The 15,653-nt window shown below is 44.8% G+C and overlaps 1 protein-coding gene across 2 annotated transcripts in view; it reads right to left on the bottom strand.

Annotated features, from left to right (window-relative positions):
- Window positions 1-13,235, bottom strand: part of KIF5C (kinesin family member 5C) — an 87,390-nt gene extending 74,155 nt beyond the window's left edge. For both annotated transcript variants that reach the window (XM_042784034.1, XM_042784035.1), the window contains exon 1: window positions 12,988-13,235. In XM_042784034.1, the coding sequence (XP_042639968.1) occupies window positions 12,988-13,113 (126 nt within the window). In that variant the 5' untranslated portion in view covers window positions 13,114-13,235. The remainder of the gene's footprint in view (window positions 1-12,987) is intronic.
- Window positions 13,236-15,653: the final 2,418 nt, after the last annotated feature.

The raw sequence follows: 15,653 nt of genomic DNA on the forward strand, positions 1-15,653 counted from the left end.
ACAGCAAAGAGATCAGGAGACCAGCTCCGCTCTCTGCTGAACCATCCAGAAACAGGCAATGCTGGCTGGAATTGTCCGACAGTAATTCTATTATCAGATTTAGTAATGCTGACATACTCCTCCTGTATTTCCCAAATCTTCAAAGCAGAGTACAGGCTGGCCTGCCGCACTCCATTCCCTTTTAGTGTTCAGGAGGCAGCAAAAGAGACCGTGTTGAACTCTTACACACGCGAGTGAAAGCCCTTGTGCTGTTCCTTGACCCACTGTGGCAAGGAAGATGAAGGAAGAGCCATGACCTGTAAGGTGACAGTCAAATGAACACAGTACCTGCCTCATATGTTAATCATGATTCATATCCTAGTTCCCTCTAGGAGAAACAAACAAAAGCTGCGAGACACAGGACTGTCAACTAGCAGAAAATAATGTTTGTTTGCACCCTTCTTATCCTCCCCTCCTTAAGACCTTTTATTTGCATCAGTGTAAGCAGTTGCTCTTCCTGTCAAGTCACAAGCCATTCTGCTGACAGACTTCAACCTCCAGGCACCCTGCTTACCTTTAAGCTTATCATTTGGCACTATTTTAAAAGAAACAAACCCTTAGTCCTGAAGCCGAAGAGGTCTCGTCTTCCTCATCCTTCGTGTTTATCCAATTTACATTTCCTAGATCCCAAGGTCTCTGAAACCCACGCCACTCCAAATGGCAGTTTTTAATAACAACAAAATGAAAAACTCTAAAGCACGCAGCTCTCGTTACACAAACCAGCTCTGCTTTGGAGATAAGTGGTAAATTAACAATCTCCTGTCCACCTAGCCCTTCGCCCTTACCCCCCTCAAGAGGAGAAGCAACTTCTCCCAGACACACCAAGCGTTCAGTGGCAGCAAAGAGGAGCTGCCCGCTTTCCCTTCGCAGCGGCTTACCTAGAGAGGGTGCACATTGCCTCCCGAGCGCATCCGGGGCGACAAGGCATCTTTATTAGCAGTGCTCCACTTAGATGATCATGGCGAAAAAAAAAAAAAAAACAAAAAACCAAAAAAAAACCAGGGCAGGATCAGAGCTGTCCTAGCAGGACGGTGCTGCTGTCGTTGTCCCTGCACAGCTCTCGGCAGGGCTGCTCCAACACTGGCCCCTGCACGCCTCCGCCCGCCCGCCCAGCTCAGCGCGTGCGGCAGGAACAGATTTATACCAGCGACATATCCTGGTGCCTCTCTCCAGGACAGAATAATTGCTCTGAATTCCCACCTCCACCATCAAGACTGCAGCGGCTTCAGCGTTCGGGCTTCTTGCGTTTTAAAGAGAGAGTCCCAAACGACTTTCTCAAAATGAAACTGAAGCGTGTACTGGCAGCTACCATAGTACCAAAAATTAGAAAACCTTGAAATTTAAAACATCAAACCCAACACCAGAGAAGAGAAAAGCAAGGAGTGTTTCCAATATATTAACAGGGGACCAAGGTGCTGAAAAGCCTAAGGTCACTTGCAAGTCAAATCCAGGTTTGTTCGGTTCCAGTACGAAGTCTGAATCCGAAACAGGCCAAGAGCAAGCGCTACTAAGGTGAATAGATTAAGAGTTGCATTAAGCCAGAAAAGCAATGTACTCAGCTCAGTTAAAATTATACATTCATATAGTACTGCCATTGCTGAAATAGCGCATGTACATATCATAGAACTGAAGGAGGAAAGAGTTCACTTAATTTGAAGAAACACTTAAGTCCTACAACTATCGACCAATTCCGACAAAAGTGAATTTAAAAAAAAAAAAATCGTTTAAAAACCAGGCGATGGTTCAGACTGCTTCTAGACAACAATCCCATCAGCAAGCCTCTCCTCCAGCCCTGCGCAGAGCCAGCCTTCCCGACGCCCCTGCGGCAGCGCCCGTCCTGCCGCGAGGATGAGGAGCCTGGAGGGCTGCTGAAGGCAGAGCTGCTCACCGCGCCCACCGAGGCAGCCAGTTCCTTGCTGCACTCACAGACATTCCCAGCCGTCTCAAACAAGCAGCCCTTCAAACATCTTGATCAGACCATGACTAATCTCAGCTTTTTTTTTTTTTTTTTTTTTTTTTCCCCCCCCCCCAAAAAGGGGAGCTGTACTGCGGCTGAGTCGGGTGTTTCCTGAAATTCTCATTCTTCTTCCCAGCTCTGGTCCTGGCTCACAGAACACGCCCGGTATAAAACCACCTCAGGTGCTTCCATTTTCCTTCAGCCCTTCACAGCAGAGCCCTACCTTCCTCCGGCACAGAAAGAGGGAAAGCGACTCTTACACAGCGCTTCACAGCTCAACAATCACATATGGTATGATTAAAATAAATTGTTTATGCTGTCAACAGTTTTGTTTTAAGTTTATGGCTGAGGTTATTCTTTCATACACAGAAAATCTGGGCTGCACATAAAGCAAGCAATGGACAGAATAAATCCTCTATTGTCAATATAAGCAAATGTTTTTCCCAAGTACAAAGAAACATGTGCTTCTGTGTGGCAAGATTAACTTTCCTTCAAGATTTGTTTGCATCATTGAACTACTCTGCTTTGAAGTTAAACTATAAAAGATACCATAAAGTGAAAAATAATCAAGCCAATGTGTTTATCAAATGACAGCGGAGTATTTATGGTTGACCCAGAAAGCAGTAAGAAAATAAAAAAGCATCCAAATAAAAAAGGTTCTAAGAAGAGAAAACCAAACAAAATGCAATATAAAAGGGGAGGGGAAAAAAGAAAGGTAATACAAAAGGGGAGATAAAAAAAAAAAAAAAAGGTTATATAAAAGGGGAGAGGAAAAAATAAAAGGTAATATAAAAGGGGAGAGAAGTACAGGATGGATATGACATGGGGGATAGCGGTTTGAGACTAACAAGTCAGTCTTCAGCAGTGTCATTTTGTATGATTTATATGGTGACAAAAATCGGTCTTAGGCTGTTCAAGAGGACTTAACTGCTGCAGTTGGAGAGGGCTGAGCTGGCTGGGTGCAGACAACCGCGTTTGCAGTGCAACTGCAACAGCTGGTGAGAGCATCAGCAGGAAACCCCAGGAGGAGCGCGGCCTCGCAGGGTCAGAGGAGTCATTGTGCTGGAACGGGGCGCGCGGCATTGATCGAGCCATCAGCAAACCTGGCCAGGCACACAACGAACAAGGCAAGGAGTTTGCGTTTGCTGTGCCTGCTCCAGCTGAACTAGCCACGAGCACCTCTGGATGGAACATCACTGCCTGCTACGAGCTACTCCAATATACATATAGATACGTGCACAGATATATACACCCTCCAGCTGCAGTCTGTGCTTCCCTCACTAGGCCCTGGTGCCTGCATGTACAGATGCTCAGCTATTTGTACTACTATTTAAAAAAAAAGCCAAATGACTCTCCTTAGTAGACTTCTGGAACAGATTATTATTAAGTGAACAATATAAAAATCTCAAAGCCCTGGGAGAAGTTGCAGCATTACCCACATCTCACTGTTGGCCTAAATACAGAGATTCAAGCAATTCGCGAGAGCCGTACAGTCAAGAAAAGAGATTACAACTGCAGAAAAATCTGACTTCTGTTAACAGCTTTGCTAAAAATATTCACTAACCCAGTTACCCCAATTCAGATAACGGTTTCCTGCATTTCCTTTGCTAAGTGAGAGAATAATTTTGCTGTCAGAATGATACTTGTGTATCAGAGACTCAACTTCCCATCAGATTCCCAGTGTAACTTTAAAATTCAGCTTTCACCCCTCAAAACAAGTGTTCTTTACTTCACAGGCTGCCACAAGGCCAATTAATTAGAAAAGACTGCCATCACAACAATTGTGACTGTAAATATTTAAATAAATTCAGGAGTATTTTGTTCAGGAGTACAGCAAAATTTATTGCAAGCCTTTGGGCCACTTTACATATAAGAAAACGTGTTTTTCAGTATCACACTTTCCTCACGCAACAGAAATATTTAACAGCAACTTCAAACTCACCACAGTTTTTCAAGAATCCTACTGCTCTCTGACCCAGAAGAGAGTCTCTTTCACCAACCAACAGCATCTCCTATCCATCATTATAACTAGATAGTAGAGCAAGACTTCTTTTAGCAGAGGGGCACTGAAAAAATGAATCACTTCTTGCAAAGACATCTAGGAGACTACTATTAAATATTTAAGGCCTTATCTCTGAATACTCATTTCTCATGTGGAAAAAAATCCAACATTCTTGGTCTCAATTAGACTCTACCTTATATTTTGAAAATATGCATTTTCTGAAGCTGTCATGGGACCAATTATCAATACTATAATGGGAATCTGATAACAATCACATGCATTTCCAGGACATCCCATAGAAAATCAAGATCCAAAGAGGTCATAAATATATAGAAAGGGCTTGGCTCTTTCCAGTAGATAAATAAAAAGAGGAATCCATCAGAAATACCACGCCTGCAACTCCACATCTTTACGATTCTCAAGGATCCCATTTTGGATATTTTGAGGTAAAGGTTTTTTTGCTGTTGCGTTGGTTTGAGGTTTTTTAAGTATGTAATATAGTCACACTTGAAAACCAAGATAGCTGAATTAAGGTATTTTCCCAGTTCACAAAGTTCACATGGATAAACACCATTATGCAATGTGCACCTTCCAGTGGAGCTGGAAAAACAAGCATTGGCAGCACCGCAGTCAAGTCAAAAGTGTCAAGCAGTTCCTGAGCAACTGTAAATCACTTTTCTGCTTCGACACCCGCAGCGTCAGCTGAAGCACCGATTTCCCCATATTGCACACCCAGGCCGTTGTCTCAAATGACTTGGATCCAGCATCCCTCCATTTTTCAGCCCGCTGCCAAAGCAGAGCTCTGCTGCCTCACCCTGCAGCATCCTGCTCCTCAACGAGAGAACCGAGAGCAGACCCTGAACCAAGACTCATTCCCGCACAGATACGTGGTTTTTCAGTCATCTGAGTAACTTGGTAAATATCTTTTCAGAATGAGTCTTACCTGGGTGTGACCTCTGAGTTTTAAAAGGCTGCAGCAATGCAAAAGCAAATAAAGGAGAGAAAGTAAAGTGTCTGGAAGTAGTTGGTAGGTAATTGTGTTTGGACTTGCTGGGCTACATTAAGACACAACATGTCAAGCTCAAAGGGATCCAACAAAAACAGACACAAAAGTCCTGTGCACAGGACTGTTGTCTATGTTAAGAAAAAAAGAAAACAACCAAACCAAACCAAAACAAACCACACATGAAACCCCCTGTGTAGAAGAAATCTTTTGATGAAAACATTCATGCCAAATTCCAAATGCATTTTTGTATGCAACTAAGCCAGTCAGAATTTAACAAGAAATGCATCAGCAACAAGACCGTCCCAAGCTGTGGAAGCTACTAGGTGGAAACCAGATTATGTGTGTTTCTTTTCCAAGCAGAGAACAGATCACCCCATTCATTTCTTCTATGCCACTGCCCCCGTTCCAACACGTGTCCACAACTCCTCTTTTCCCTATGCCTCCTCTATTAGCGATGAACAACACAGCTCAGTTAGTGCACACCTAAATCTTCGAACAAGAGAACTGATGAATACTGATGACACAAGATATTTGATTTAAACATTGTCCTCAGCAGAAGGAAAAGCCCACTTTTAAGAAATCACAGTTGTGAGATCTGCAGATACTGCAGCTCTGCCACTTGCTTACAGAGTTAGAAATGTATGTTAGTGCCTGGAGACATAGGAGGCATTTCAGAACAAGTAAATTTAGAAGAAAACAAATCCAAAGGTAAGTCATTTAAATGACAACAGGAAGGACACCAAAGATAATACCAAGGGTGTCAGCAGTCTAGTTAAAAGCTGTCAAGAAAAAAAAAATAAATAAATAATCTCTCAAGTATCTGTTTTTATGGAAGCATCCCCTCCTCGCCCCAGTCCTCAGAAAACTACTACAGAGAAAAGCATAGTAATACTAAAGACTTGTAAGTGGCATCTCATCCTTTATTTTACCTTTTCTAACAGTTTTTCTTTTTCTGGCACAGTTTGAAACACTGAAAAAATATGTGGAGATGTAAGCACACATCACTCCCTCACAGCTTCCTCACCACACGTCACACCTTCGTTTAGAGCAGGAAGCTGCAGGAGAAATCATCTCCAATGATGCAGAAAAAAACAAAGTACTCCCAGACTTCCCCAAATACCGATAAATCTGACTATACCAGACTGAAGAGCCATTTGCAAAAATGAATCCAAACACCAGTGACTAACTACTGCATCTCAGGGGAAGGAAACAAAGACTGCAACAAGCTGGAACGAGGAATGTGAGTACAGATGCTGAATGGTCTCAACCTTCTGGTCTAAACCAAAGGCATTCTGCAGGAGCTGCCAGAGATAAAAAAGGCAACGTCAAGAGTGGCATGCAACTACATTTTCAAGTTGTTTGACAAGCTATCTTGTTGAAATACATCACCTGTATTTTAAGTTTCAAAGCTTTTAAGTTGGAATCCATGTTTTTGAAAGGATAGGTATGCAGGATGAAGATATTTTTAGAGGAAGGTATCCAAATGGGATTAGAAAAAGATAAAAAAAGCCTTCAGTGCCCCAAGAAAACACAAAAGGGCAACTGCTTTGGTGAAAAAAGAATAAGCTTTGTATTTTGAGTAAATCATATTTCTAGCACCACAACCAATAAATAGAAGCTATTTTCACACCTTATTTCTCACTACATTTTTAGAAAACAGAAAAACACATACAACTTCATCCAAGAAGCTCGCATTGATCCACGGTGAATATTTTTCCTCCAATTCAGCACTTAGAGACAAGCTTGAAAGAATATCCTTTCCAGAAGAGAAACAGCAGAGAATTCAGAAAAGAAACAAACAGAACCCCTCCAAACCACACCGTCCCCACAGAAGTGACTATCTATGCTTAAATCTAGAAAGAACACGCCAAGCAGCGTTTTAACAAGACAAGGATTTTGCTTCGAACCTTAACTGGAAGGGGAGTATCTCTGTCTCAGAAGCATCGCAGAAAGCTGGTTTGGTTCCAACAGAGTCCCGGGAGCCAAACAGGCTGTTGCTCATCCCGACACCCGCGGTGCAGCCCGGGGGACCCCCCCGCCCGAGCATCGCCCACTGTGGGGCTCGGGCAGACCCGAGGGCATTGCTCGTACAGGGCCGCTGGCTGCTCTCCCAACAACGGCACACCCTGCCCCTGGGGATCTGCCGTGTTTCAAAGCTCTCCATGAGCCAAAATCCCCATGGAAACCCGCCGCGTTTCTTTCGGAAAGCTGCCTCCCCAGCCCGCACCCACCCAGCCCAAGTTACAGGGTTAGACAGATGCAAATGCTGGTGGGGGAGAAGGAGACGGTTTGCAGAAGCTCAAAGACTTTTTTGCAAGCCCTTAGCAAGACAGATTTTTCCCACTGAGTTCAATTATGGGAGAGTAAGTAATACTGTAAATTTCATTTGCTTCGGTGCTTTAGGGGAGTATCGCTGTGTCAAGAAATAAATGTATTGTATTTCTTGATAATTAGATTCAGAACACTTTCATTCTTTAGCCAACACACTGTAAAAACAGAACCAAAAACAACTGTGCTGGTCATCTCATCAGTCCCATGATTTTAACCTTCTGCACAAGCTCCCGAAAATAAATGTGAAGCACATCAGTATGCCTAAGGAAAACAACTACTCTCTTTAACTGTCAAGCATGCAAGCAGCTCCCTGAATGGCTACCATACCAGTTCTTCAGTAAATTAAATAATTTCTTCTGCAAGGCACCGAAAAGCCATCTGCACCCAGTGGAATCATCTTGTCTTTGTTCTTTCCCAAATGAACAGCAACATGCTATCACCTCCTTCTTCCTGAGATACCTACAGATTTAAGCTACTGAGAGAAATCACCCCCAAAAAAGCAAGTGTCAGATCTGTCAGTCTTGTGCCGCTGCGGCTCTGGAAATAGCCTGACCTGAAAGCAACGTAGCCTAAAGCCACAGGGAAACAAGTGCGGCACTTTGTGGTTCATCTCATCCACAAAACAGGAAAATGCAGCAGGTTAGAGACGTTCCCAGCTTATGCTAGGGTACAGGAAAATCTTAGGGTGTAGGAGGATTAGCAACACTTCTGAAAGATACAGCTCCCACAAAGGTATTTGTCAGCTCTTGGTGTCTTCAGATACCATCAATTCCATATAAATGCCATGCCTAGCTAATGACACCTACTTGTATCTCACAACAGTCCTTCAGAAAAGCTTTCATGCAAAACTTGCTCAGCCTTCACTGGAAAAGTCGAGCAGAACTGGCAAACACAACAAAGACTAGGAGACAAAGCAAGCATAAACTTCCCTGATTAAGTGTTCTGCTAAAAAAAGGGCATGCTACATAACCATTGACATATTTTGCACCAAGACAGAAGTCCCATCTCACTTCACATCCTACATCAAACCCGTATGAGCTTTTTACAAAAGGTATTTATAGATACATCATGAACAACTCCTCCCTAAGCAGAACTGTTATGCATTTTGAGGTAGAGATGGATACTTGGCTTTTGTTAGAAGCACAATGTACCACACCCTATGAAAAAAGGGTACTTTTAATTTTTTTTTTTTTAACTAATCATTTGTCTACGATCCCAGGGTTTTTTTTAAGGTCTGTCTTAACCACAAAGTGACAACTGCTTAACAGCATACAGAGATCTCTGTACAGGAGGGACTTAAGAACGTGTCTTCTTTTTATGAGTAGAAACTGCTGACTTCACTGGCATATATAAAATAAAAGGTAAAATATATCCAAATATTCTAGGGATGGAATTAAGTGAGAATCTCTCCACAAGACATTCCAAACAATACTTACAGCAGAAAGTGTTTAAAAAGACCCCCACAACCCTGCTCAGATTGCAGCCCACTTGCTGCAAAGGAATCAGCCATCAATTTTTGTTTCCCTTTATTTCATGGAAGATAACACTGCAAACCAGCAGTGACCACTGCACCGTAGCAGAGTATCAGGTGATGGTTTGTTTGTTTGCTTGTTTTTAGGCACAGTAGTTAGTTACGTGGAACGTTTCACGGCTGAAACAACAGAATTATCCCCCGTGCGAATAAACCACAATCCTGAGGGGACCCTCCCGTTGATGCTGGAGCTCTGCGCCGGTTTTCTCACCGGCAGTCTGTTGTGAGAGCTGGCAGAGAGTTATGCTAAAGCCCCCCCAGCATAGGCAGCAAGGGGCTGAGGAAGGCTCTGCGCTGCCCGCCCGACACCGAGCGCACAGAGGAGAACTGCAGTGCTCAGCAGCTCCTGCTAAACTGGGCTTTACACATGCCCTCACGCCGCAGCTCAAAAAGCAGCTGACAACCAGAATGAAGAGTCTTTTTATCCCTTTTTCTAGTGCTATTAACATGAGGTTTCTGAGCTGGCTGGAAAGATTCATTTTAGATGTTCTCCTCTCTAAGCGGGAGATATTTGTCTGAAAAATGTTTCAGATCAGCCTTGCACTAAAAGGGAAGCAGTCACTCTAGACCTAACAAAAAAAGGAGGTGAAAATCTTAACTCCTTCACAGCTATATTCCTAAATATTTTACAACAGGGGAAGGGAGAAAAGGGCTGGAAGCACTCTCTCCCATAAACCTAAACCAGAAAAGTATCCTCATGAGGAACACCCCACCAGGTGCTGAGCCTCTCTGCATCCTTCCTCTGCAGATGCTTGGGAATAAAAGCACTGAGGAAGAGGGAGAAACATAAAGAAAACACACGCCAAAAGACTGCCTCAGTTGCTTACTACAGCAAACAGCTTCACACTCTCCAACAAGCCTGTAAGGAGCAAGCCAGCTAGAAAAATACATTTTTAGGTATGTCAGCCAACACAATCAATGAGAGAGTCACCTTGAGGTTGCAGAGGAGCAGAAACATAAAATGAAATTGCAGTCTGTTGGGTAGCTAACCGCAAAAGAAAGCGATGGATTTATCACTGTTATCTTTTCCTGCCATGGTTAAAGATGAGATACATCTAAAAGGCTTTTCTATTTTTAAAATTTAAAATAGAATAAAAACGCAGTGGGTTTTCTCTGTTTTAACCAAAGGAAAATTTAAGGTAAGGCATTTGAATCTTCCATACTTTGCCATGTTGCACGTGCAAAGCGCGTACAGATGGATGGCAGAGGCCAGAATGTAAGACACTGGGTCAAGCCCCAACTCCGAGGGGTTTAACTGGTTTGAACAGAGTTAGGATGTTGTGCTAGGATTCCCTGCCAAAGAGCTCTGAACCACACAACCACAGGCATGGTAAGGATACAGCTTTAGTCACGACATGAAGGATAACCTGGGAAAACTCAAGCCTAAACTGTTCTACTTCCTCCACTGCTGTTTGCTTCCATCAAGTATCATCGAGTCATGATCTTTAATTTTTGTTGGAGAATCTGCTCAAGGCCCTAGGGAAATATAGTGGGACATAACAGTGGGAAGTTCAGAAAGAAAGCATTTTGCTCACAATTGTTTGTTGGGAAGAAGAAATAAATTTATTCAGACTTCCTAGTCAGAAAAAAATAGACATTTCCTTTAAATAAGTTTTTTTTTTTCCTTACATGATGACAGAATTCCTTGGTGGGTTGGAGGGGGGGGTTGTTGTTGTTTTTTGGGTTTTGCTTTTTAATTTTAACAGAATCCCTTTCTTTCCAATATTTTATGGAACAAAAATAAAAGCTGCATTGCAGTGTTTTTCAAATACTACAGTTAAACAAACCAAAAAAAAGTGTTTGGTTCTGGTTTGGTTTTGCTTCACATAATGTTTCTAAGAGCTTTTGAAGAGTAAAATCCTGCTTTTCTAGAACGGAGTCTATCTGTTCTGGTAGTGCCTTCCACCATAATCAGGATTCCTTGCCCCCGCCCAGCATTATTTGTTGAAGCTAAGTAGCCACCCTAAACCAGTACATAGTAACAACCAGTACCACTTTCTACTAACATACTGCAGTAGCACCCACTGTAGAACAAGTCACAGCAAAGCTCAACAAACTCAGTATTGCAAATGAAGAGGACGAAGAGCATGGAGAGATTTTCATGTTCCTTTACACTTAAGAAACCACAGATACTCCCATGGAACCTCAGGCGGATGATTTCTCTTTGGAAAAAAGAATGTGTATTTGAGGATATAATTGTTCTAGTTAAGATGACCAAAACGTCCACCTAAAATAGACCTGTATTTTGCCCTGTGAAGGGAAAGGCATACTCTAAGCTTCTGACTAGATTTTCAAGATGGCAAATAAGCCCCAACACTGACCCTGCCAAATATATATATATATATAAAATTAAATATTTATATGCACTTATATAAATAAATAAATACATGCACTTTTCTGGTTTCTAACTATTTTTATAAACTTCCATGGTAGGAAATAGACAGTTGCTGTAATTTTTCCTTTTTACCCTTACTAAAGGAACCACTCTTGTCTGCAAGATATCGATACCCTTCTCAAAGGATCATAGTTACTGTTTTCCCAAACAAGATACTTTATAGACAAAGACGTACTGTATACTTGCAAATTCACTACGGTGGGAAAAAAGGATTCTAAATTCTACGTGTCTTCGAAAGATAACATTGTAAAGAGATTTACAGTAGATATATTTTAATCTACTTTTAATATATCTGAAGGTTGATTTATTTAAGGGAGGGAGGGGCATTTGCTTACATTTGTTTCTTAAACATCCAAACGACTGTGCTACAGTTACGCTTTTGTTCCAACTATTTCCTGACCAAAGACAGCCCTCCATCGCTGACTGAGATTGATAACCAATTTGATTATTCCATTGCTAACAGATTGTTGTGGTTGTTACAACTTTAACCTTCAAATACAGAAAATTAGCTTGGCTACAAAGAAAACGCTTAACAAAAACAAATGAGGGAAAACAAGTTGGCTGTTTATGTCCAGAACTGAGTAATTTTTTTTCCGCAACTGCTTTGCAACTTTCATAAAAGTTTCTAAAAAAAACCTCGAGGTTTCAATAACAATCTTGACAAATTGTGCAGCTTATTGCTTATTCTTCGTATTAACAATTTGCTTTAGGATCTCTTTATTGTAGCACAGTAGGGTCATAGTATTGGTTTAACCACAGTAGACCGATGTATAAAACAAAGCACCACAGACATGGGCTGGTTGGACCCAGTAAACCAAGAATGTAACTCAAGCTCAAGCGCCCAGTCTTTATGTCCACCCAGCAAACCCAGCACCGGCGGGCTCCTGAATGTAACCCCAACCCAGACACCCGCTGTGCAAAGCTCCAGCTGGGATGGGGAAAAGCAAAAGGCACTTTTCTTGCCCGTGCAAGGCCGGTGATCGCACTGTGCCATGCTAAACGCTCGGCCAAGGAGCCGCATCCCAACCACGGCGGGCCCAGAGACACGCACGCTTTGTTCATTTTAAAGCCTTTGCTATTGTGAGCAGCCCACCCGCGACAAAGAGCGGGGAAAACGCGGAGTTTGGGCACGTTGCTGCTGCAAGCAGGTAGCGACTTGATGTCTTCTTGCTGTTGTTGTTTTAAGCCGAAAAAAAACTTCCCCTCGCGTGGGTGATTTTCACCGAAGAGGCTTTATGCGGTCCCCCCCCCCGCCTGCTCTGCAGGGACCCGCCGGCACAGCCCATCACCCAAGCCCCGGGATCCCACCGCATCCCACACCCCACCCCACGGGAAAACTTTCTCCGCGGCGGCTGCCGCAGGGGCGCGGCGGAGGCGCGGAAGGGCCGCCCCCGCGGAACGCCGGCGAGCATGCCCAGTCACCGGCATGACATCAGCGCCGGCAGCGCATCCCCCCCCCCCACCTCTCACCATCCCCGGGCGGGGGGGGGGGGACCCCAAACCCCTCATCCGCCGTGAGGTGGGGGGGGACACCCCATGGGGAGCGCGGCCGCCGCCCCTCCTTCGCTCTGCCGCAGCAGGAACAATGGGCGCGGAGTGGGGGGGCTCCCACGGGCGGCGGGGAGAGATGCTCGCCCCGCGTAGGTGGGTGGTGAGGGGGGGGGGGGGGATGCTCGCCCCGCCACGGCACCGCGCAAGGCGGGGGGAAGGCTGCGGCAAAACTCACCCCGATGACCACCGTCTCTTCGCCCTTGAATTTGGGGATGAATTTGTCCCCGCGGAGGATCTCCGCCTCGTTGAGGGGTCGGAACCGGCACATCACTTTGATGCTGCACTCGGCGGGATCCGCCATCTCGGCGGGGCGGCCGCGGGCAGCGGGCGGGCGCTCGGCCGGGCAGGTGCCGCAGACGCCCCCGCTGCCGCCGGCCGGGGCGGGGCGAGGAGCCGCTTCAGCGCCGGCAGCGGCCGCGCATCCCCCCCCCCCCCACCGCCCCCACCACCCCCGCCCCGTCCCCGGCTCCGCCGGCTCGGCCCGCGGCTGCGCGGGGCGGTGCGGAACCTTCCGCGCCCCTCTCCGCGCTCCCCCCCCCCCCCCCCCCCCACCTCCCCCTCAGCGGGCGCGCGGGGCCTGCCGGGAGGCGTAGTCCGCGCGCCCAACGGCGCTCCCCTCAGCAGCGCCCTCCCCCCCCCCGCCCCCGCGTTACCCCTTGGTAATTGCGAGTAATTAATGAGGGCGGAAGACAAACAGACGACACCTTGCCGTAGAAAAAGGCGCAAGAGGGAGGAGGTATTTCGTTTTGTCGCCCTCCATTGTTTTTAAATTTTTTTTCCACCCCCCCCCCCCCCCCCCCCCCACCAGAGCTGATGATCTCAGGCTGAGGCCTCTCGGTGCTGGCGCTCCCTGAGGGAAAATAAGACAGGCAGGAGGACAGAGGACCTGGAGAGCAGCACTTTGCCTCTGACACAAGCAGGTTAGAGGATATTTATTCCTGGGAGGTCGTGCCAGCGCTTCCCTTCATTACATTACCCTTATTTTCTGTGAGAAAAAGCAGAAGCAATAAGCACCTCTGGGTGACACTTGGACCTTGTTAAATTTACAAGAGGTTTGTCACCATTCAGCCAGTGAATCAGCATCTGGGGAAAACAGTGTCTGTTTTTACATGTTGGGGGGGTGGGTGTGTTTCCTCCTCTTCCTTCACTCTCTTGACAATGTTTCTTCCTTACTTGCTAAAAATAGCTGCAATTTACCCTCCTGACCCCAACCCTGTGCCAAGGTGAGTTCCGTTTCACTGGATTATTTTAGGTACCTGAAATAGTCTAACGTACCCACATGCAGCCTCTTCCTCCTTCCATCCTTTTCTCCCTGAAAGAAGCTAGACAGCTCAAAGATGAATGCAACAACCATTGATGTCTTCTGGAAAGTTGCAGACATTCCCTGGACTTTGGCAACTCCAAGCAACTTCTGAAACTGGTTTCCTCTAAAGAACACAGTACCTGTTTCATTAAATTAGCCCCAGCCCTACAACAGAGATGACAATGGTCAGTTCTTCAGCATTTCTACAGATATCCCTTTCTTCTCGCCACAGTGGTTGTCCTCATTACCTGATGTGGATGGAAGAAGAGCAGGCTGGTGACGAAGGCTCTCATGCCCCTCTTAAAAGCAATTACATCGGGGAGAGTTAGCAATGTGCAGCATGTGATAAGACATTATACGTAACATGATTTATTCCCACGGATTACCAATTATCTAGCCCTTTTATTTCTCTTATGTTTCAAGCTTTTACCCTGAATAGCAAATTCATTAGTCATGACAAGTAGGGGCTTAGTCATAAAAGACAACCATTTCGATTAATTAATCCTTATTTTTCTCCATTATCAAGAGCTCAGTTTGGAGCAAGATAGGCAAACCTCAATTTTCCTATTAGAGTAGGTATAATCTGCAATCAGTAAGAATGCACTGAAGACCCATCTTTCCTCAGCAGTTTTGTCACAAACAGTATTACACTGTCTGTATTGTAGACAATACCGTATTGTCACAGAGCCGCTATTTTTACTACTTATTACCAGATTACTGGGTCAAGCAGCCTAGTAGGAACATTAGTTTTCAGCCAGATTCAGGCGTGATCAGACCTCCTTGAGCTTGTGAGCTTCTTCCAGGCTGTTCTGGATGCCTGATGGAAGGTATGATTTACAGTTTATTGGGAAACTGCATCGCATAAAACATGAACTGTCAAGATACAGAAAAGCAGTCATACTCTGCTGCTGTAATCTTAAGCAATTTCATTATTAGTTTCTTTCATTTCTGAAACCATGCCTTTTTGCAGATTGCATACTTACAAGAAACACCACTATAGCTACAGTTCGCTTGGGTTTATTGAGCTACAGATCACCAGAACGCAAAGATAAGTTTCTTGCTAGCAATCCCACAAAAGTAAAAGAAAGCAAATCTTGATATCATCTCATTTTCCTACTTTTCCAGCAAGCTGTCCAGCTAGATACTAAGTCCACAGTTTAGATCACCCCGGCAGATTAGATATGGTTTGTCAGCGAGTTCTGATTTTTCCTGAATAAATTCTCAAGCTGAGCCAACCTCAGCTGGGGCAGCTCACTAAATCCAAGCTGTCAGCGGTCTCCAAAAGGAGTAACAAATCCCCTTCTCAAAGACTGGGGTGGTCCCACAAAAATAAGGGAATAAACTCCTGCGGATTTCAGAAGTGAAAACACAATTTTCTGTCCACAGAGCCAAAAGAGCACTGCTTCCTTTCACTGCTTCCCAGCTCCAGGAATAAGCTTCAGGACAATAAGAACAACAAGGTCGAATTTCTGCTGCATTTAACAATTCAGTGCAACGAACAGACACCAGTACTGGCCAGGGCCGTAACTCATCAGCAG

The sequence above is a fragment of the Tyto alba genome, unplaced genomic scaffold (genome assembly GCF_018691265.1).
Source record: "Tyto alba isolate M040663 unplaced genomic scaffold, T.alba_DEE_v4.0 Super-Scaffold_7, whole genome shotgun sequence".
Taxonomy (NCBI): Eukaryota; Metazoa; Chordata; class Aves; order Strigiformes; family Tytonidae; genus Tyto; species Tyto alba.